At 38.4% G+C, this 23,897-nt stretch overlaps 1 protein-coding gene across 3 annotated transcripts in view; it reads left to right on the top strand.

Annotated features, from left to right (window-relative positions):
* The window catches only part of Wdr7 (WD repeat domain 7), a 359,330-nt gene that overhangs the window by 1,727 nt on the left and 333,706 nt on the right, over positions 1-23,897 (top strand). For all 3 annotated transcript variants that reach the window (XM_008855378.2, XM_008855377.2, XM_008855376.2), the window contains exons 2-4: positions 19,462-19,633; positions 20,083-20,189; positions 22,586-22,664. In XM_008855378.2, coding sequence (XP_008853600.1) covers positions 19,475-19,633; positions 20,083-20,189; positions 22,586-22,664 — 345 coding nt within the window. In that variant the 5' untranslated portion in view covers positions 19,462-19,474. The remainder of the gene's footprint in view (positions 1-19,461; positions 19,634-20,082; positions 20,190-22,585; positions 22,665-23,897) is intronic.

The raw sequence follows: 23,897 nt of genomic DNA, 5'->3' as shown, positions 1-23,897 counted from the left end.
TCCTGAACCCTACTTTCCTCACAGAATGACTCGAGTAGACACATTTCTTTTCTTTTTGCTACCTGTGGCTAAATTTTAAGAGATTTGAGTGACTGGATGAAACAAAGAGACTAATCTTTACCTTGAGTATCATTGTGGAAACTTAAAATTTAGGGTACTGAGTCAAATGTGCTTTTATCTTGAGCAGAGGTTCTATTTTAAAGTTAAAGGAAGTAAAGCTGTTTCTCCTTTTAACAAGTTCAGTTTTAGTGGTATGTGGTACATTAGAAATGAATCCTTGAAGTTCCTTTTAGAGCTCAGGTACTGAGGCCTGAGTTAATCCTCCTTACTTCCTTGCTCATCATTGGTGTTAGATAAAAGTCAGGCAGGAAATAGCCACAGAAAACACAGGATTCGGGCAAAGCAAAGTTTATTTCTGAGGATTGCTGGTGGCTGGCAGCTCAGCTGGGGAGAGAAAGGCAACCAGTTGCCTGCTGACTGCTGAGGAAGTTCTTATAGGGGGGTTGGGGAATGTGGAAGGCGGCAAAAATAATTTTTACAGTTTCAGGGAAAGCAGCTTCTATTGAGACCGCTCATACATCAATGGGTCTGGGGTTCAGGGGCCTGTTTATCTTCTAAAATCTGGGGAACAGCTTTGTGCTGAGACAGCTCTAAATGCAGCTGCCTGGCCAGTTCCTGTTTTGCAAGGGGGCCCTCAGAGCCTGTCTTGTGAGCCTTTACAGGACTTGGGGGTCATCTGCAGACCTGGACTCTAACAATTGGGCTGGGTCAGTAGCTAGTAGCTAGTTGTGTTCTCTCTCTTATTACATTTGTTCCAATACTTACTCCATATTCTTGCTCATTCACCCAGTAACAACCATAACAATGAATGTGTGGTATATGTTTTTGTTTGTGCTATTGTGTATTGCCTTGAGTGTCTACATTTTTAATTTACAGAGATGATGTCATGTTATATTTAATTAATTTTCTTTTTCTAAGTTGTCCATTGCTTCTAACTTCTGCACAGTATTTTAGCATGTACATCTGCTTCAGTTCATCTGTCCACTTTACTCATGGCTATCCATCTTATCTTTATTTTCCTAGCATTTAGAGACAGCATTGGGATAAACATACCTTTTAGATCAAGAATAGGACTCACAATCGTATTTTATTGAAGCTCTGCCAGATTTTCCAGAAAAGCTGCAGAGGTCTCTATTTCTGCAAGGTAATTCATGGAGTTCCTGTATCTTCCCTCTTCACTGATGTGTAGCATACTGTAATGCAACACTCTGTCTTTTTCAGACTGTTAAGTACAAAAATTCAATCTCATTTTAAAACGAATTTGAACTGTTAATTTTTTAATGCTTAGTACTGGGGATTGCAGTGCCTCATATATCCAAGGCAAGTGCTCTACCACTGTGCTATATCCCCAACCCTGAATTTGAAATTTTCTCCTAAGCATTTTATCTTTTGGGGGTTTTTCTTTTTGTAAAATTGTTTGTTTATTCCATTACCCATTTTTATTCTGTATTTTCAGTCTGTCTTAGTCTGTTTTCTGTTGGTAATAATACAACAACATTTTTTTTTTTAACATGAAGAGATTTTCTTTGGCTCACAGTTCTGGATGTCCAACTTTGAAGGGCCTCATGTGGTAATTACCTTGTGTCAAGGTAGAGCAGGCATCAGATAGCCAAAGATAGGAAGTGCGTGCTTGTGTGTGCGCAAGCATGTGTGTGTGTGTGTGTGTGTGTGTGTGTGTGTGTGTGTATGTGTATTTGTGTATCTTCTAGTCATTCTTACTGTTCTCATAAAATCACCAGTGTTCAATTATGGGCTACTACTCTGAGGACATTATCTGATTCTAATCATTTCCCAAAGGCCCCCACCATATAGATACAATTTCCACTCCCTTTAGTGCCTCACAATGATTATTTTTCACCACATAACACCCTTGGTGGACCCGCTCCACCTGGAGCCAAACCATAGTGCAGACCTTCCTTGTTCTATTTCCTAGATAGAAGTCCTTTAAGTATAGCAAATATATCTCCGCCCAATCTGTCTTCTGTCAGTAATGTTTTTAACGAAATCCTTCATTGAACAGACACCTTGAATTTTATATGATAGATTTTTTTTTCCTGTTTGATTTGTGGTTAGAGGTTTTGTTTCAGAAGTCTTTTCTCAATTCTGTGTCACAAACTTAATCCTTCTATGTTATATATTTACTAACTTCATACTTCATAGCTCTCTTTCTCTTTTAAATTTATAGATCAAGATGTCCAGACTCTTTTTTTTTTTTTTTTTTTTTTTGAGACAGGGTCTCCTTGTAACCCCAGCTGGTCTGAAATTTGCTATGTAGACCAGGCTGGCCTTAAACTCACAGAGATCCATCTCTGCTGGGACTAAAGGTGTGTGCCACCACGCCGGGCTCAGACTCTGCCTTTTCATATGCCAGAAGTTTGTGATCCAGTTTCTTTTCCTGTGGTCACTCTCTTCCTGTGGTCGTTCTCTCCTTCGCCCGCAGTGCTGCCACACTTACTGTGCCCCAAGGCCTTATCTGTACTTTGACACTGGATCCTATTCTTGTTTTATTTGTCTGCACCTGCTCTGATGCCATGCTGTGTGTTTTTTTTTTAAGATTTATTTTTTTATCATTTTTATGTTTATGTCTGTGTCTGTGCAAGTGAATGCCACATGTGTGCAGGTTCCTGTGGAGGCCAGAAAAGGGTATTGGATTCCCTGGAGCTGGAGTTCAGGCAATTGTGAGCCCCTTGATGTGGGCTCCTAAATCAAAATCTGGTCCTCTGCAAGAGCAACAAGTGCTCTTGACCACTGAGCCATCTCCCCAGCCTCATTGGTATGGTTTTATAACATGTTTTCCTGGTAACATTTTTTTTATTTATTATGTTTTAGCTTTATTTTGATATAATTATAGATTCACAGGAAGTTTCAAAGACTGTAGAGAGGTCTGGTTTCCTCTAATGATAATATTTTAAAACAGAGCTTCATCCAATTTTCCTCAGTGGTTACATTTTATACTAGGGGCACAGTATTAAAACCAAGAAATGAACATTGGCAATTCTGTGAGATTCTGCCTGTGTAGGTTTGTGTAACCATTGTTACAGTCATGATAGAGATTTAGTCCATTACCACAAAGATCCACCTCTGGTCACATCTCTCTCTCTTCCTACCCTCTACCATGGCTAGCCTTGGATGATAACTTATTCTCCCTCTCTCTCCTTTCTTTTCTTTCTTTCCTTTTGCAGTACTGGGGATTGAACCCAGGGCATCACACATGCTAAACAAGGACCCTTTCACTGAGCTAATCTCCCAGCCTGTTTTATACCTAGCATTTTGACATACAGTCTCACAAAGTTGCCCAGGCTGGCCTTGAACTCACTCTGTAGCCCCGCAGGCCTTCAACACACTATTCTCCTGATTTAGCCTCCTGACTAGATGGAATTTCAGGCTTGTGCCTTCAGTCCTGGCTCACTATTCAGTGTCTTATTTTGTAACTTACACAGAAGTGCTGTGTAAATGGAATCATCTAGTCTTTTGTGATCTAGATTCATCCAAATTACTGAATGAGATAATGCTTGAAATTTATCCAAGCCATTGCTTGTAATGGTAGTCCATGTTTTTTCATTGTTACATACTATTCTATTCACCTGAATTTCAGCCATTCCCTTGGATGTCTGGTCTGTTTCTAGTTTTTGGTGCTACCGCTAAAACTGCTGTGAACATTCTTGAGCAGGATTTTTTTTTTTTTTTGGGTAGGGATATAAATTTCTTTTTTTTTTTTTCTGTGATAAATGCCCAGGAATATGATTGCTTGGCAGTACTTTGAATATGTTTAGTTTTTGAAGAAACTGCCTGTTTTCTACAGTGGCATTGCTGTTTCTTACCAGCAAATGCCTGAGAGATTCAGTTTCTTAGTATTTTTAATTTTAGCTGTTGTATTTCATACAGAGTGGCATCTCACTGTGCTCTTATAGATGATCTAAAAGGATTTTTAAAAATTTTATTTTTATGTGTATGAGTGTTTTGCTTGCATGTATGTGAGTGCACCACATGGGTGCAGTGCCCATGGAGGCCAGAAGAGGGCATTGGCTCTCCTGGAACTGAACAGTTGTTAGCCACCATTTTGGTGCTGGGAACCAAACCCGGGTCCTCTGCAAGTACTCTTAATCTCTGAGCCATCTCTCTAGCCCCGTAAAATGATTTTTAAGAGATACATTTTGTTTTATTTATTGTGTGTGTGTGGGTATGGTGTGTGTGTGTGTGTGTGTGTGTGTGTGTGTGTGTGTGTGTCAGTGTCAGTGTCATGTCAGAGGACAGATTTCAGGATTGAGTTCTCTCCTTCCTCCATGGGATCCGGGGATTGAACTCAGGTTGTCAGCCCTGCCCAACAAACACATTTATCCACTGAGCTGTCTCACTGATCCAAGTCTTAAAATAATTTTATGCTTGTAAAATCTAGCCTGGAATTATGATAGGCCTTTATTCCTGGGTTTATCCATTTCTTCTCTGACACTTTTTAACTCGTTGAGACAGATAAGCTCAGTGGGAAGAGTTTGGAGCTAGTGAGGATGGCAGGTTTAGGTCCCATTTGCTCATTTGATTGCAGTAGTTTAGGAAGTAGTAATGCACTTACATGTGTGCATACTACGGATCACAGGCTGAATCAACTGAAAGCACAGATGGCTTTGTGAAATCCTCTCATGAGTAAGAGTACTCTGTGTTCCCACGTGCACATGCTATAATGGAATGTTGACATAGAAGTTGAATTCTATGTGTAAGGTGCATTTGTTTTGATCTATATCAGATACTTAAAACTTCTTTACTATGGATAAAGAAAATGTGATACACACACACACACACACACACACACACACAGTGGAGTTGTTTTTAGCTATAAAAAACCCCAACATGTTATTTTCAAGAAAAATGGAACTGGAGATTATCATGTTAAGCAAAATAAGCCAGTGCAGAAAGCGCATGTTTTCCCTCATATGTGGAATCTAGGTTTATTATACAATATACATTATATATACACATGCATGTAACACTAAAGTAAAAGAGAGACTGTGGGAACAAGAAGGGGTCTAAAGGGAGAGAGGAACAGGGATGGTAATTCACATCTGTAATCTTATGAGACTGAAGTTGGAATATTACTGTGATTCAAGGCTAGCTCACTGTGAGACCATCTTAGTCCCCTCCTCAAATTAAAAAAAAAAACAATTAAGGAAGAGGGATGAGGAGATAAGAAAAACGTAAATGGGAGAAGGACAGAATATCTCCCATTTTCTTGCACATGAAATCTAGATACACACACACACATCCACAAACAGCTGCATACTCATGGAAGCAGAAGGGGACTCTGGGGTTAGGAAAGGGACCAATAGGAAGTTGGAGGAGGATGAAGAAGGTAGTGAAGGGGCAAATATGAGCAAAGTACAATGGTACAAATGTATGAAATTGACTTAATGAATCCCATCATCTTGTATTAAAAATAACACAGAAGGAAAACTCTACTTGGCTGAACACAAAAGATTTTGTTGGGTGGGAGAAAAACCTATATCATTATTGTATTCAGAAAGTCCTTAAGAGTTCCAGTGAAGTTTATTTTTAAAATATTTTATTTTATTTTATGTTTATGAGTATATTGCCTGTATGTATGTAAGTGCACCATGTTGTACAGTGTCCACAGTGGTCAGAAGAGGGCGTTGGATCCCCTGGAACTGGAGTTAAGGATGGTTATTAGCTGCCATGTGGGTCCTGGAAATCAAACCCAGGTTCTCTGTAAGAGCAGCCAGTGCTTTTAACCACTGAGCCATCTCTCCGGCCCCTTAATTTTTTTCTATTGAAAAATATACTATATTCATAAAATATTAACAGTTTAAAATAAAATCAGGCCAGATGTGGTGGTACACATTTTTAATCCCAGACTCGGGAGGCAGAGGCAGGTTGGGCTCTGTGAGTTCAAGGCCAGCCTGTTGTACATTGCAAGTTCCAGGCCAGCTGGGGCTACAGGAGGATCCTGTCTCAAAAACAATAATAATAATTTTAAAAAAAGTAAAATCAGGTATGTTTTCCAAAATCTGTTTATATGGTGGCTTGGGCTAGTGAGAACCATAGAATGATAAAACAATAAAATATTACCTCACTGGCATTTCAGGCAGAAACCCGTTGTGAAGTGCTAAGGATTAAACTGTGGGCACTTTCTACATAGAAAATTTCTGGAAATACGTGACTTAAACCACTGTCTTCCCTTCACATTGGCTGCTATCATTTATGGCCCTTCAAGTTTACTGACGATATTTTACTGGTGTTTTATGCGTACATTCTTCTTTGTGAATGTTCGTAGTTAATTTGTCAGTAGTAACAGGCTGATAGAGTGAGCCAGTTACCTTCTGTTCTCACATCCAAGTTTATTTATGTGGCTGCCTTCCTTAAGGGCTCTTCTTTCTAACTATTTCATATAAAGGAAATAATATAAACCACCATTTGTGGGAGTGAAAAGTTCACATTAATGAATTATAATTTTATTTACTTTGAGAAACAGTATTGTGAGGCATATTAACCTGCCTTAAGTGAAGGCTTCATGGGGCGTAAGATACATTTTACTGCCTATGTGTCATACATCGAATAAAATAGGCAAAAGTTGCAGTTGAAGAAAAAAACCAAGGAGTGTGTTAATGGGGAGTTGATTAAGAAGACATATTAATTGATTACATTAGTATAGAAAATTAATTGACAAGAAACTTTAATTCAAAATCCTGCGCATGTAAAATCAAGACATGATTTGCTTGATCAAGACTTTAATTTGCTGATTGATGCAATTTTTTAAAAACCAGGGCAAACATTTAATTCATTACTTTGTTAATGTATTTAGTAATTATTTGGATGTCTCCTATTTGGCAGGAATTTTAGGCATTGGGAATACAATAAAGGGCAAAAAAATGTACACTCTTACGTTCATGGTACTTACATTATAGATGATAAAAGTGAAAAATATTTAAAACATTTTTAAATAATTGCAAGAACTTGATTTGGGGTAGTAGATTTTGAAATTTATGGTGGTTAGCACAAGCCTCACCAAGGTGACATTTTAACAGAGACTAAAGGTGATGAGAGAGTGTGCCCTGGAGAAATGTAGGGGACACTGTTCTGAAGTGAGATCCTGCTTTGAGGAACATTAAGGACTCAGAGACGATAGGAAAAAATAAGCAAAAGAGAGAACATCTGCTTCACTCATGAAAAATAGGTATTCTTGACTTTTACTCAGCCTGCAACAAGAAGCCAGGGGAAGATTTTGAAATGTAATCATGGTACAATTTTTAAAAATTAGCATCATTTCATATGCTGTATGATGGATGACTATAATGGGGTGAAGATGGAAATGTAGATAGATCAATTAGAAGATCATTGTAATTGCTGGGAGGTGGTGGTAATTTTGAATGGAGTGGGTGGTTGTGGGGCGTGTGTTGAGGAGTCTAGATATACTTTGAAGGTATAGCCAGTAGAGTTTGCTGAAGGGTTTGGAGGTGGAGTATGTATATGAAGGAAATGAAGGATAGCTAGGATTTTGGTCTTCGAGCTGTAGAAGTGGAATTGTTAATTAGCTGAGATGGGAAGATGCCCAGGGGCTTACCTTCGCATATGGCAAGTCTCAGAAGCTTAACACAGGAGTTTGGCATTCAGAAGAGAGCCCGAAGCTAATTTGGGGGAACTGGCATTGTAGAGATATTTTTTTAAAAATAAGACGAAGAAGGGAAACTAAGATTGGAGAGAAGAAGAAAAGGCAAGAGAGGATGCAGACTTGGAGGCCAGGTAAAGAAAGTTTCAAGGAGACAATAGGAACTATGTCAAATACTTCTGGTAGATTGATTAAAATAAGGAGTAGTGGCACACACCTTTGATCCCAGCACTTGGGAGGCCGATCTCTGTGAGTTCAAGGCCAACCTGGTTTACATAGTGAGTTGCATAGTGAGTGGGGCTACAGAGAGACCCTGCCTCAAAAAGAAAAAAAAATAAAAAAAAAAAAAAAAAAAAAAAAAAACAGAAGAAGGAATAGGACTTGTGGTTAGATTTAGCCATGGGGTTGGTCTTTGGTAGCAGTTTGTAGATAGGCAGAGCACTTTTCTGTAGTTTCTAAGGAGGAAGGTAATGTAAATGTGAACACTTGAGGATATATGTTCCTCAGAAATTAGAGCAGCCAATGGGAGAGCTGTTTCTTCCCTAGCCAAGGTGATTCTTACACCTTCACACTTCCACAGTGTTATTTTAGTGATCTCCAGGTTATTGTGACAATTCAACCTGTACTAGGTTTCTTCTTCTTCTGGGTAGTTTAATTCAGTTTCTATATGGTAAGATGTAGCAGGATTCCATTTAGAGTTTGATGGCCATGGGAGGGAAAGAAAGAGAAATAATTGGAGATACAGGGGAGGTCGTTAGTACAAGAAAGCTAAAGTTGGTTCTGCCAAATGGAATCTATTTCCTTGCAAAGTAAGTGCTAGTGGGCATATTTTGCTGTTTGCTTAATCATTAACTGCTGAAGTTGATGTAGATGGGTGATGGATTGAGCATCAGTGAGGAGCTCAGGCATCCTAATGACAGCTGTGGAAATTAAAAACATGATTTATATGCCTCTAATTCTATGAATCACTTTTTAAATTGTGATTTATTTCTGACCAGATAGCTCTGCAGTTCTTCAAAACCTGCAACTCAGGCGCTCAGGGCTGTTCAGCAATAAGAAGTACGTGTAGTCTCCTGCTGCCATCTGCTCATTCCACATGTTCTCTTGAAACCGAGACTGGAAGTTCTTTTAACATAGCAATCCTAAAGTGTCAAGTTCATTGAGAGTCTATTTCTTGCCACCCAACTAGGAAAATATAATATCTACTAAAGTGTTCAGAAGATTGTGTCCCTCATAACATTTAATTCCAGAAATGGTTTGTTATAAGGAAGCAGCTGATACTATAATTTCTCCTCAATGTTTTACGACCTAGCTGTCTCCTCTCACTATAGTAGTCTTTATTATCTATTTTAGGTTTTCCAAGACTTCAACACATTGGTAGCAAAGACACAGGACTAATTAAAAATTCAGAATCTTAGTGACCACATCGTAGATTACATCGTATTGTGATCTTGATTAGACGTATCTTTTTCTTTTTTTTTTTTCTTTTTTTTTCTTTGTGTCTTTTTGAAGCAAGGTCTCTCTGTAGCCCCAGCTGTCCTGGAACTCACTATATAGACCAGGCTGGCCTTGAACTCACAGAGATCCGCCTGACTCTGCCTCCCAAGTGCTGGGACTACAGGCGTGCGCCACCACGCCCGGCTTGTTTTTGTTTTTTTGAGACAGGGACTCCTTGTAATCCCACCTGGCCTGGAACTTACTCTGTAGACCAGGCTGGCTTTGATTACAAAGATCCACCTGTCTCTGCCTCCTAAGTGCTGAAATCTACAGCATGCAACCTCCACACCTGACTTTGGATATAACTCTTTTTACAAATGATGTGGGAATGCCCTCTGAGAATTTGAATAAACCTTTCCAAACTCTTCTTCTTTAATCACTGCTATGGCAAGTGCATTTAGCTCTTCAGTGTTTAATCCCTGCTTCCTGTATTCCCCACTGGTAGGGCCGGTAGGTAAAGCCTACTCTAGTTCCAGATGCCCATTCTCATGAGAGAATTTGACTTTGTTTTTGTCTGCAAGTCACAAGAGGCCTACCTGGTGCATAAGCAGTACACAGACAGAAAAGATACTGGTTTCTCTGTGAAAATGCCCATGATTCTGAGGTAGAAATATATCTTGTTTTTACATTTGAGAATTAGAAAAAAACAGTGTGGATCAATTACTATTGATCTGATGCTTGATTTAAAAATATTCATTATTTTTATTTTATGTGTATGAGTGTATTGCTTGCATATAGGTAGGTGCACCCATGTTGTACAATCCAGCAGAAGTCAGAAGAGGGTGTCAGATCCCTTGGAACTGGAATTATGAACAGTAGTTAGCCACCATGTGGGTGCTGGGATTCGAACCTAGGTTCTCTGCAAGAGCAGTCAGTGCTCTGAACTGCTGAGCCATCTCTACAGCCTTGCTTGGGAGTTATTTTTTTTTTTAAGTATGTAACTATTTTATAGCTTTTAGAAATTACATGGTATACCAGTGTCATGTGGATTCTTTGGAACAGGCAGGTCTTATCAGAGGATCACTCCATTGGTAATTGATAACTTCAAAGAGAAAAAACAAAGTCAGTTACTATGGAAGCTGCTGGTAGCCACCACCTCAATCATATAGTCATGGTGGCTTCACTGCAGCTGGTGGTGATGCAGTGCAAGAGGGGCAGCATCACCTCAGGAGTGGTGTTGCCAAAATGTTGATTTGAACTTTGCATTGAAATTCGCGGCTTTGTGTTTTTCTTTTATTTGAGTTTTTTGAGACAGGCTCTCACTCTGTAGCCAAGGCTGGCCTGGAACTCTTAAGTAGCCCACACTGGCCTTGAACTTCTTTATTTCTTTTCCTGCTTGCTAGTAAAGATGTGAATAGATGACTATAGATGTGAATCACCACACCCAACTCTAAGGATGCCTTTAGATTATAAACAAATGAGGGAGAAGCAAGATAAATGTCATCATATAAAGATAATTAGAAAAATTTGAATTGTAGAACAGTGGACAAATAGTTGGTATTGTGTTGCTTCTTAAAGCTAATGTGAAAAAATTTATGGTGGTTCTGTTTTATTTACAAGTTTTTGTTGTTGTTTTTGTTTTTTTGAGCCAGGGTCTCCCTGTAACCCTGCTGGCCTGGAGCTCTGTACACCTACCTGTACAGCTGAGATTAAAGGCCCTATTTACAAGTGTGAAAAACAGGGCAGGTATTTGTATATAACTGAAGGAATTTGACTGTGGACTAGATTGTAGATGCCATTTGATAATGGTGACCAATAACAGTATTATGTTTACTTAGGAGACAAAACAACTGCCTTAGTCTTTGTGGACCACCATAGCAAAATACCACAGACTATGTGATTTCTAACAAAAAATTTTTTCTTAGACTCTTGGATGGTAAATTCCCAAATCAAGGTTTGGCAGAGTTTGTTTCTGGTGAGGGCTCCCTCTTGCTTTTCGGGTGCACTGTGCCCTCACAGGTGTGTGTGTGTGTGTGTGTGTGTGTGTGTGTGTGAGAGAGAGAGAGAGAGAGAGAGAGAGAGAGAGAGAGAGAGAGAGAGAGAGAGAGAGAGAGCACTCTGGTATCCGTTCCTTTTATTAGACCACCAGCCTTGTCATGTGAGTTCTGTCTTTATGACTTCATATAACTTTATCACCTCCCGACAAGGTCAATCTCCAAATGCAGTCACATTGGTTATTAGGATTTCAACATAGGACTTTTAGGAGAACACAGACATTCAGTTCACCACAACCAAATATACTGCGTAAAACCCAAGTGTTTTATTTATAGCTTAAAAAATATATATAAAAGGAAGTCTGGTAGCAGTTGAAATAATTTGACTATGGACTAGATTGTAGATACCATTTGATAGTGGAGACTGATAATAGTATCCTGTTCACTAAGGAAAATGCTCTTTTTAAAATTTATTTTTATTTTATGTGTATGAGTGTTTTGCCTGCATGTATGTAACTACACCAGTGTTGTGCAATGCCCACAGAGGCCAGAAGAGTGTCAGATCCCCTGGAACTGGAGTTAAAGACAATTGCTAGCTACCATGTGGGTGCTGGGAGCCAAACCTGGGTTCTCTGCAAGAGCAGCCAGTGCTCTTAACCACTGAGCCATCTAACCCCTCTTAATGAGCTTTAAAGTCTGTTTGAGGGTAGAAGGTAGAACATATAGAGCCTTTTCCAGTAAGGAAATGGCAGTGCCAACTTAAAGACCAAAGGTGTCAACATGTTTATTGTAATGAGATCAGAAGTGTGAAAGAGAATGAATTAGATCTAAAAGTAGTGAGTAACAAGTGATGATGTTTTGTACTAAAAGGAGATGTAAATATGTTTTAAAGACAAATACTAATTTAAAAGAAAGATTGAAATGATAGAGCATAATTGTTTGCTATCACTCCAACATTATTTTACATGTTATATGTGTATGCATGTGTCTGTGAATCTATCACTGTTTATTTTTGAGATGTATTATACTGCTGTGTTCTGTTGCACAATTCTGTAATAAATTATTTAAGTTACTCCTGATTGATGGACATTGAAATTCTTTCCATGTACTCTTCAAAAATTATATAAACTCTTTAACATTCAAAAATAGAAACAATGTATTGAGCCCCTTTTATTTTCACAATTTGGGTTTTCAGGTAAGCAGTCTGAGATGATTAGTACTCAAATTTACTGGGGAGTACTCTTGTGATCAATACCCAGAGAAGGTTAGCATATCTGACCAAGGGTAAAGATGTTATGATGAAGGCCTGGCATGGTGGTGTGTGTCTTTAATCCCAGCACTTGGGAGGCAGAGGCAGGTGGATCTCTGTGAATTCAAGGCCAGCCTGGTCTACATTAAATAAATAAATAAATAAATAAATAAATAAATAAACAAACAAATAAAAATAATAAAAAGTTGTGATGAATCTCAGAGGAATCTCAGTTGGGGACAGTTCTCGGGGACACAGAATCATACTTCAGATCAGGAGTCCAGGCCTTTGTATCTGTCTGATCAGACTTTGGATGTGGTTGACCTATAAGAAAGAAATAAAAATTAGGTAAGGCATCGCTCTTGACTGAGGTAATCCTCAGTGGGAATGGAATTTTGTGGTAAACAAAGACAGTATTGAATAGTGAAGAGAGTTTCCCCTGGAATCTGTAGGTGGCTCTGAGCCCTGAGATCAGTTGACTGAGCAATTGTGGGAGTTGCTATCAGACCCAAATATCTCTCGCAATAAAAATCTACATGATGATAAGAAACCATACTCTTCACTCTGTATCCAGAAACCAGGTTAGTTTTTGCTGATTACTAAAGTCTTTTTAAAACAATTAAAATATTTAAAAGGCAAGGCAGCAGGGGGTAGACCCATGCATCATAGACCTTAGAGATGGCTTGATTTTGGAAGAGACTCCTGTGCTCTTGCCATTCACGTGGAATATTTTTGTTGAGTTCTCTGGTGCCATTTTATGGTACTTTTTTTTTTTTTTTTTTTTTTTTTTTTTTTTTAAGTTTCAGTTTCCCTCCACCCCGCTGTCCTGGAACTCCCTATGTAGACCAGTTGGCCTTAAACTCAAAACGTCCCACCTGCCTCTGCCTGGGATTAAAGGTGTGTACCACCATGCCCAGCTTTATGGTACTACTTAAAAAAAAATTCCTACCTTAATTGTTTACAATTATACTTTTGTTTGTTTGTTTTTGGTGTTTTTGTGTTTTTTAAACAGGGTCTCCCTGTAGCCCCAGCTGGCCTGGTACTCACTATGTAGACCAAGTTGGCCTCGAACTCACAGAGATCTGCCTGCCTCTGCCTCCCAAGGGCTGGGACTACAGTCTTGTGCCACCACACCCGGCTACAATTATACTTTTAAATACTATTTATGGTACAGGAGATTTCTGTTTTTTGAGTTGGCATCGCACATAAACCAAATTCATTATGTAGCAGGAGTGCAACTACTGTTCCTATCTCCACCTCCAGGATGCTGGGGTTTCAGGCTTACACCACCTTGAGATAGAGTCTCCCTGTAGCCCCAGCTAGCTGTCCTGGAACTCACTATGTAGACCAGTTGGCCTTAAACTCACAGAGATCCACCTGCCTCTGCCTGGGATTAAAGGTGTGTACCACCATGCCCAGCTTTATGGTACTATTTTTGAGTCACTGTGTCTGACACTAAGTTATGTCTCTTTACTTGCTTAGCCTCATTTCTGCCCTCATTTACTCCTTCCTTCTGTACTTTGTCTCCCCTCTATCACTCAGATTAGAAAGTGGTATTTTTCTTGCCTTTTGCCTAACATATCTTGGCACTCCCTGTGAGTTACAGTCTTCCTCTATAATCCCTCATGTTTTATTTCTTTCAAAAGTCCTCATTGTTTATCGCACCCAGGTTTATTTCAGTTGCGTATTTGGTGTCTCTCCTCTGCAGTCCTTTCTGCAGTCTTCATAGTATCTCAAAAAGAGTATATTACTTCTCTGCTTAGATATGTTCCTATTGAACCATTAAATACCTTTATAATCTGGTTCACCTGAATAGCAATGTGAAACCTTGTACTATTTTCTCCCTTTTCAAGTCCAGAGTTGGTGAAATGTAATTAAGGATAGAATAATTTACCTTACGTATTAGAATCTGAATTTATTGATGATTTCCACCGTTATCAGTATAATAGCGCTAATCCTTTTCTTACAGAGATTTCAGTATTTCAAATGCTTTTTGTCTTCAGAATATCTGTGTATAAACCTTATATAATAATAATAATTCATACTGTCTTTATCAATTTGATGTCTTGAATACCAGATCCTGTCATTATAACTTACTGTTACCACTCCTCCATTCTCTCCTGTAATAGGCTTTGTATGTATGAACTATGTCTTAGGTGGTTGACACTATGTCAAGCATCATATGGTGATGAATATGTAGATTGTGGTTCTTGTTTTGGGAGATTAATAATAGGTGAGATGGCCAGGATTAAGGAGTGAGTTATTGTAATAATTTTGGGCAGCAGCATCTCTCACCTGCAGTACTACAGTGACCTCACATGATCTTCAGCCTTTGTAATATGTCACAGTTAGAGTGAACTTTCTGAAAACTCAAGTTTAAAACCTTTCCTGGCTGCTATCAGGTTAATAACCTACTCTGAGCTGACTTCGTGCTTTATCTCCTGCTTCATGTTGACTTGTTGGCTCTTCTTTCCCCATTCTACAGCTTTACAATGAATATCAGCCCTGCTTACACTGTCCAGAAAGAACTGAGACTATACCTCTGTAGCTTTGAGTATTCAGTTCCCTGAGCTCTTTCCTTGGTTGGTTCCTCCACCAATCATTTCTTATAGGAATCCTTCCTGGACCTATGAAGTGTAGAGAATTCATCCTTGGCTTTGTGTCTTGAGATGTCTATCACACTCTGTAGCTGTTCGTGTGTTGTGTAAGTCTCATTGGGTAGTTGACTTGTGTCTGTTTCACTTTCTATAATGCCTTACCGTTCTTGTAGTGTAGGTGCAAAATGAAAACTTAGGAAATATTGCTCTAAAATGTATAGTTATTATCATGCAGTCAGAATTGAATTTGAAAACCATTTCAGAATTGAGATGGAAGTTTGTGGTATTTTCAATAAAGCCATGTGGAACAGGTCGCCACATTTGCACTATGCAGTTGAAAGTTCTAAACTGTGTTTGATAAACATACATAGCAATAAGTTTGATACTGTGACAGAAAGTTAATAACAGATGTTATCTAGTTGTCAAAGTCTGGTCTTACTAAATATTAAGTGACTGTACTGGAAGAAAGTAGTAGATGTGCAAACAGAATGTGAAAAGTAGCAAAATCTGCTTATTTATTTAATTTTGTTTTTTAATAAATATTTTATTATTTTTATTTTATGCATCTGAATGTATTGCCTGCAAGTATGTTAGTACACCCTTGTCATGCAATGCCCGTGGAGGTCAGAAGACGGCAGCAGATTCCCCTGAAACTGGAGTTACAGATGGTTATTAGCCACCATGTGAGTGCAGGGAATGGAACCTGAGTCCTCTGCAAGACCAGCCAATGCTCTTAACCACTGAGCCATCTCTCCAGTCCCCTATTTATTTTAAAGATCTTATTTTTATTATGTATATATGTGTGTGTCTGTGTGTGGGTTTGTGCACATGTGTTCAGGTGCCCACAAAGGTCAGAAGACATCGGATCTCCTGGATCTAGAGTTAGAGTTGTTAGCCGCCTTTCATGGGTGCTAGGAGCTGAACTCAAGTTCTCTGTAATAAATGCTCTTAACTGCTAAGCCAGTCCCTTTCTGGTTTTTGTTGTTATTTATTTATTTATTTATTTATTTATTTATTTAGCTAGTTAGTTAGTTAGTTAGTTAGTTAGTTAGTTAGTTAGTTTTGAGACAGGGCCTCCCTGTAGCTCTAGTAGGCCTGAAGATTGAGGCCAGCCTGGTCTACATAGTGACCTACAAGGAGACTCCTTCTCAAAAAAACCAAAATTCACAAAACAAAACAAAACAAAATCAAATAATCTTCCAGAACCTGCCAGGTGTTGTTGCACACCCCTTTAACCTCAACATTTGGAAAGCTGGAGGCAAGTGGGAGGCAGAGGCAGGTGGGTCTCTGTGAGTACTTGGCCAGCCTGGTTTACATAGTGAGTTTCAACAGAAATTGACAGCCACCAAGCCATCTCCCCAGCTCCATATTTTTTCTGTTTTTAGAAGCATCTAGAATTGGAACATACCTATGTATAAGGTAATGCTAAAGTTTGAAATGTAATATTTCCCCAAAAGTATTAGCTAGAAAATGTCAATATATTATATATGCAGTATTTTGGAGAGTCAAGAAGATCACTTTTTTCAGTGTTCCTATTAAACTTAATATGGTATAAGATTATTTTTGTCTTTTTGTTTTTGGCCTTTCCCTGACAATAGGACTTTCCATCTCATTGAATCCTGTTCTATGACTTGTTTCATTTGCATTTACTATAAAGCTCTTTTGGAACATACTTAGTTTCTTTCAAGGTATAAGTGATAATGCTAGAAATATCAGTGGAACATTAGCAATTAAATTGTCTTGTTGAATTCTGATGATTGAAAAACTACACACTCTGGATTTTTTATTGTCCTTTTTTTCCACTTAAAATAATTCCCTGTGAGACGAATTCAATGCATTTTGACTCATCAGAAATTGGTTGAAAGAAATTCAAGCTTAGATTCCTGTGATCTGATGATTAAATGGTTAGCCCTGGGCTAATTTGCCTATATAAACAATTTAATTAGTTGTGTAGAGCTAGAATCACCATAGGAGTATTTGGTGTGACTTCCTACTGTCCTTCGTTTCACCTTTTTTATTAGTACTTCTGGTGAATTTTCTAAAGTTTCGCTTTTATTTTATTAGACTTTTAAAGTTTTAGAAGAGATGTTTTTAGGCACTTAGTTCTGTCCACTCCTTGGTTCTGGGTCTGTTTTCATTGCCTTTAACCAGGAGTCTGCCTGAGGGAGCCTGCAAGTATCTAGAGGGAGGGTGCTCTTCAGTGCTTTGTGTGGGCTTGCTGGCTTGAGAGAAATTTTCTCTGGTGATATAGTTTAAAGTGGATGCTGTCACCATGGAAAAATGGACTCCTTCCAGATTCTCTTTTCTGGAAAGTCATTGTTGAATATGTCATCCCACCAGGAACATACTGTTCTAAATTACTAAAATTGGTTCAGAGCTTAGTTTTCCTAACCATTGTCTAATAGGAATACGGAAATAATGGCAGTGACATAATTGCTTATGAAACTGTTATGGCACACTTAGGGTTTATTAATAGGAAGTGTCTGTTGAATTTTTTTCCTTAAATGTATATCTTGTTTATAGCAAAACTGACGAAACTGATGAAAACTATGCATTGCAATAAAAAGTATTATTCAATGGCTTTTAGTAGATATTCCAATGTCCCTCATACCTTTTCACTTTCCTTGTTTTCTTTTTCGTTAATTTCTTTAGAATGACTCTTTTGGGCTATATGCCACTCCCTGGATCTAACAGAGTTCTCTCTTCTGTGAAGCCCTCTGACTATTCTAGTCTGTCTTTCTGATCCTATGTCTCAGAACTCATATTTATTTAGGCCTTAGCCCCACAGTTAGGACACTTAAATGTTTTACCAACTAAATTTTTTTTTTTTTTTTGGTATTTTTGAGACAGAGTCTCCCTGTAGCCCCAGCTGGCCTAGAACTCGCTATGTAGACCAGGCTAGCCTTTAACTCATAGAAATCTGCCTGCCTCTGCCTCCCAAGTGCTGGGATCAAAGGTGTGCACCACCATGCCCAGCTTACCAACTAAATTTTTTTAAAAAATGTTTAATTTATTATTTTTATTTTATGTGTATGAATGTATTGCCTGTATGTTTTTAAGTGCACCTGTATTTCGCAGTAACGATGGCGGTCAGAAGAGGATTGTTGGATCCCCGGAACTGGGATCACAGACCATTGTTAGCTGCCATCTGGGTGTTGGGAACTGAACCCTGGTATCTACAAGAGCAGCCAGTGCTCTTAAATGCTGAGCCATCTCTCCAGCTCCCCACCTAAAATTTAACTTTGTTATAGGAAGTAACAATTCCTTGTTTTTGCTTTTTTTCAAGAGGTTTACCTAAGTATTCACTGATTATTATCTGAAATTTAAATCCTCTCACTGGAAACAATTTAATTTGGAGATAAAAGCCAGGCATGAAGATAAGAGCCAGATGTGGTGGCTTACACCTTTAATCCCACCAGGTGGATCTCTGCCAGACTGATCTACATAGTGAGTTCTAGGCCAGCTGGGGCTATGGGAAGACCCTGCCTCAAAAAGACAAAGAAAAAAAAAAGTGGAGATAAGAATTTAAAGGGAATTCTCTGTCTCTTAAGTTTCAGTTCAACAAAGGACACACATGACCTTTGGAAACAAATTGGAATAAGTGGTTAAATGAGTTTCTTATTAAGTATATTCCTTCAATGTTTAGCATACTGAAACAGTCCTTAGTTTTTTCTTTGGAGGGGAGGGATTGCTATTTAATATTAGTTTGGAGACTACTGAGGTTTGGAAACTCTCTTTGTCCCCAGTGGCAGAAAATAAGAACAATCACAGATTCTGAAATCAGGCCATCTAGGTGTTGACCTGGGCTCCATCACTTGTCATGTAACAACTCTGCCTCAGTGTCTTTCTGACATGAGGGTACTGTAGTACTGACTTCATGAATTTTGAGGAATAATTAAAATTATATATATATATATATATATATATTTATTTGTATGTACACATACACAATGTTTCGAAGTTCCTGAAACTTTGGAAGTTCTTCGAAATTCTTATCCAGTGGCAGTGGTGCAGCCTTTGTGGATTGGGCTTTCTAAGGACAGTTTTTGTATTTGATTCTCATTTGTGAAGGAGATGACTTGGGGCTAGAGAGACAGTGGATTTGAGTATGGTGGCTCTCTGTAAGGTAATGTTTAAGCCTTATTTTCTACTCTGCTAAACTGGAAAGACTGTTTTTGGATTTGAAATGAACTAGTGCATATAAAGTTACTTCAGAAACTCTTCAGTGATACATGCATGTTAAAATTATTGTTCTTTCATTAGTAAAATTTAAAAATTGTGAATGCCTGTAGTAAATACCTGCTTCTCATTTTTTTCAGCACCTGAATCTGGGAGTATATATGATAAATTTATAATTTTTTTTGAGAATAGAAAGTTTTTAAGTGTCTAAAACTTGCTGTTGGGAAAATCTGCCTATTTTTAGATTGTGCAAGTTGACTTCATAATAAAGGTGTATACCATGTTTTAGAGAGAATATAATGTCTTGCCTTATTCTTCATACTTTTTCAGGTTTGACAACGCAATGGCAGGAAACAGCCTAGTTCTGCCCATTGTTCTTTGGGGCCGCAAAGCACCAACCCATTGCATCTCATCAGTGCTTTTAACAGAGGATGGGGCCACAATTGTAACAGGATGCCACGATGGACAGATATGTCTCTGGGACCTTTCAGTAGAACTGGAAGTGAGTATTTGAAATGTCTGCTATATATCTTAAATATAAGTGAATACTTAATAGAAAATTACACAGTTCACTATTTGGTTGCCCTTAGTTTTGAGTGTTGGAGACATTTTCTTTCAAACCTATGCGTGTATGCTCATATTAAGTATTTAACATGATTACTAATTGCAAGATTAACTTTTTAATTTATTTGTGTGTGTGTGTGTGTGTGTGTGTGTGTGTGTGTGTGCATGTGCACATATTTTTGGGTGCTCACAGAGACCAGAAGAGGGCATCAAACCCTCTGGAACCTGAGTTACAGGAGGTTGTGAGCTGCCTGACATAAGTGCTGGGAACTGAACTCTGGTTCTCTGAAAGAGCAGCAAAGTACTCCTAGCCACTGAGCAATCACTCTAGCCCCAAGGTTAACTTTTATATTTGGTATTTATGCCAGCATATTTTTGCCTTTCTAGGTTAATCCTCGAGCATTGTTATTTGGTCACACAGCATCAATCACTTGTTTGTCGAAGGCCTGTGCATCTAGTGACAAACAGTACATTGTGAGTGCATCTGCAAGTGGGTAAGTTATTGTTTTTTCTTTTCTTTCTTTTTTTTAAACTTATAAAAGGAAGTGTTTATTTAGCTTATGAATCCAAAGGGGCAAGAGTCCATCATGGTGGGGAGGTATGGCAGCAGAGGTTACTGGAAGAGGAGCAGAAGCTAAGTGCTTACATCTTCAAGCAGGCACAGGAACCAAGAGAGCGACTCAGGAACTATTTTTCATTTTTTAGTCAGGTTTCTCTTTTCCTACATTTGTACATGTTTTTAAAAATGCAATTTTTTTATTTGTCACTTAAAAGTTGTGTTTTGGGGACTGGAGAGATGGCTCAATGATTATGAGCACTTGCTAGTCTTCCAGAGGACCTGACTTAAGTTCCCAGTGCTCATGTTAGGCAGTTCACAACCAATTGTAAGTCCAAGTCCACAGGCTCCAACACTCTTCTGGCTTTGGTGGGCACCTGCAAGCACATGGCGTGCGCACGCACGTGTGCACACACACACACACACACACAATTTAAAAAAAAAAACCTTTCAAACTTGTGTTCCTGGGTTATCATGTGACTTATATTTTCTCACTTTATAACTAGGGCCAGTGTATTAGCAAGTAGGGAGAATTTTCTTTGAACTGTAATTCTAAGGATATGCATTTTTTATTACTAATGATTTTTTTGTGATATTTGTATTGCCTTTGCCTTGCTTTTCAGCAGCCCAGAGTGCCATGAGAGTAAAAGCATAACGAATAATCCCCGTGGCATTTTTATTAATCAACAGCCAACTTTGAGGTTCAAAAAACCTGACTGATACTAGACTGTCATAGATTTGGGAGCTGATGCTATGCCAATGTTTATGCAGTTGTATTGCTGTGTGTTACTGGACCTAGTTCTGTTTCTAAGTCTCAGAACATACCTTGTGCTGTGGAGGGCAGGTCATGGAACAATAACTGTAGGGCCCAGACTGTGATGATTTTTTTTTTAATATTTTATATATTGTTTTTATTTTATGTGTTTGAGTATATTGCTTGCATGTATGTGAGTGCACCTGTGTTGTGCAATGCTGTAGAGGTCAGAAGAGGGTGTCGATTCCCCTGGAACTGGAGTTAAGGATGGTTCATAGCCGCCATATGGGTTCTGGGTATCAAACCCAGGTTCTCTGCAAGAGCAATCAACGCTCTTAACTGCTGAGCCATCTCTCCAGCCCCTGGACTGTGATGAATTTTAAAAACATTTTTGATATTTAGAAAATTGTATGTTTATACAAAGTACTATTGAAACAAGTTGGAAGATTTGAGAAAATTATATAAAATAGCATTTTCCCCTCCTATTCTTTTTGGATTTGAAAAAACCTGTGTATAATTTTTTGGAACATGAAGAAGCAATATCAAGTAAGAATGTAGTCTTTTTTGGTCAACTCAAAGGATAATTTACATTTGGGATACTTGTTGATTGAAAAAATTGTTTCAGCCGGGTATGGTTGTACATGCCTGTAATCCCAGCACTCAAGGCAGAGGCAGGTGGATCTCTGAGTTCAAGGCCAGCTTGGTCTACATAGCAAGTTCCAGGTTAGCCAGAGGTACACAGTTAGCCCCTGTCTCCAAAACACAAAACATACAAAAATTAACAACAAAATTCTTTTTTCATATCATATGAGATATAACAAAATAATATCAAAAAGAAAAACTAGTAAAGATTATTGCATTTTATTAATATTTTCTTCTGTTAAATCATAGTTCTAGAAAAGACAAGGCATATTGATGTTTCTAATTTTCAACATATCATTAGTTTGAAATATAAGATTTTTTTGGTAGGCACTTAATTAATCTTCCATATCAGAACCAAACTCCAGAATTGTATTTAATTTGCTAACATTTGGAATTCTGTTGGCTTTAACTTTTGTTTGTTTTTTGTTCACATTGATAACGCATGACAGATCTCAGTAGTTTAGATTACAACTTTATTTCTTAGCTTTGCCACTTGCCCTTAAATATTGGGGTATTGGGGCTCTACTCTGTTTCTTTATTATCCTTAGTTTGAAGTTTAGAATGAGGGAGCAACCACTATCTGGAGCAGCTGCTATCTGGAACCTCTGCAGACAAGAAAGAGCATTGTGGAGGGCCTCATAAGTTCTGTTCAGAACTACTCACAAGACTCCACCGACCAAGGGAGAGCCAGGATGTGCATTCCACTGGAGGAAGGCTATAAATTGAGGTGGGGCGTTGGCAGGTTGCAAGTGGGGTAGAATGGTGAGGGAGAGGACTAGAAATTTAATAATAATCAATACTAATAATGAATATATGCTATTGCCCCCATCCCTCCCCACCCCATATTATATCAGTTTCAGTGATTTAATTTTAAGCCACCATGACAAGATTGAGTTTATAAATTGTATTCAAAGTGAGCTTTATTTTGTTTTATATAGAGAGATGTGCCTCTGGGATGTGAATGATGGCAGATGTATTGAATTTACAAAATTAGCCTGCACACATACCGGCATACAGGTTGGTATCTTTTTCTTAGTTAAGTCAGCACTGTTTATTACAAGTGCATCGTTAAAATATGCTGTAAGGCATTAAACCTTTACTTTTACGTGAGACGTGGTGGGGAGAGGTAATATGAGAAGTGTTTAGAATTACCGTGACAGTGTTCTTCAAAACATGACACAGGTGGGAATGGTAATTATGTGGAAGAGACTAATGGAACAAGGTGTGAGAAAAGCCAGTCATGCTGCCTCTGTGATTTGGATCTATCCTGGCTACCGGTTGAGGGCTTGTGTAAATGAGCTTTCTGTTGGAAGATGCTCAGGTAATCAACTTCTCAAGAGAAAAGGTTTACTTTGACATACTGTTTTCAGAATTTCTAATCCATGAACCAGGTTGCTTTTAGGCCTATGGGTGGGTGCTGGATGGCAGTGATGGGGAGTGTATAGTAGAACAGAACTGCTTACCTCTGGCCACAAAGCACAAGAGGAGAGGAGGAAGAGGCTGGCACCAGAAAGTACTCTTTAGGGTTGTATCCATGGTGACCTGAAGACCTCCTACTAGAGCCTACCTTGTAAATGTTCTACTGCTTCCTACTAGCTTCACCCTGAAATCAAGCTCACGGACCCTTGGGGAGCCTTTAATATACAAACTGTAGCAGGCTTTTACTACTCAGGAAGTACGTGCACGCAATCCCAAAGAGCATAGTTCTTTCCTTCCAGAGCTGTTACGATTCCGTCTGTGACTGGTACAGACTGACCCCCTTTTTAGATTGTATCTTTTTTGTTGGTCATGTAGTTTGCCTTTGGACACTTAAAAAAAAACCTTCCCGTTCTTTAGAACAAATGACTATTTTGTATGTTTAGCTTAATATGTAGAATAGTATTCAAGAGTTTGTACTTCTGACTAAAGTCTTTTTCATAATTGTCATATCTGTTTCTATTTGCTCATCATTTATTGTGTTGAATGTTGAGATTTTATATATATATATGTATATATAATATCATCAATTTTGTTCTTGATGATAAAGAGAAAACTCATTTATTGAGTGAATTTATTGAGGCATTTCTGGTATTGTTTAACTGAGTCCTTCAAATATCCTTACAAATTGATTAGGAGTACATAATTTTACATAGAAGGACTCTGAGACCAAGAGAGATTAAATGGTGTGACCAAGTCTCACAGTGAGTCGTTCCCAGCATCAGGTTTGTCTGACTCTACGGTCTGTGTTCTTTCTCTTCCATCATACTACCT

This window comes from Nannospalax galili, unplaced genomic scaffold (assembly GCF_000622305.1).
Source record: "Nannospalax galili isolate Female #2095 unplaced genomic scaffold, S.galili_v1.0 scaffold567, whole genome shotgun sequence".
Lineage (NCBI taxonomy): Eukaryota > Metazoa > Chordata > Mammalia > Rodentia > Spalacidae > Nannospalax > Nannospalax galili.
The sequence above is the reverse complement of the archived record's forward strand: the minus strand, read 5'-3'. Positions and strand labels throughout refer to the sequence as shown.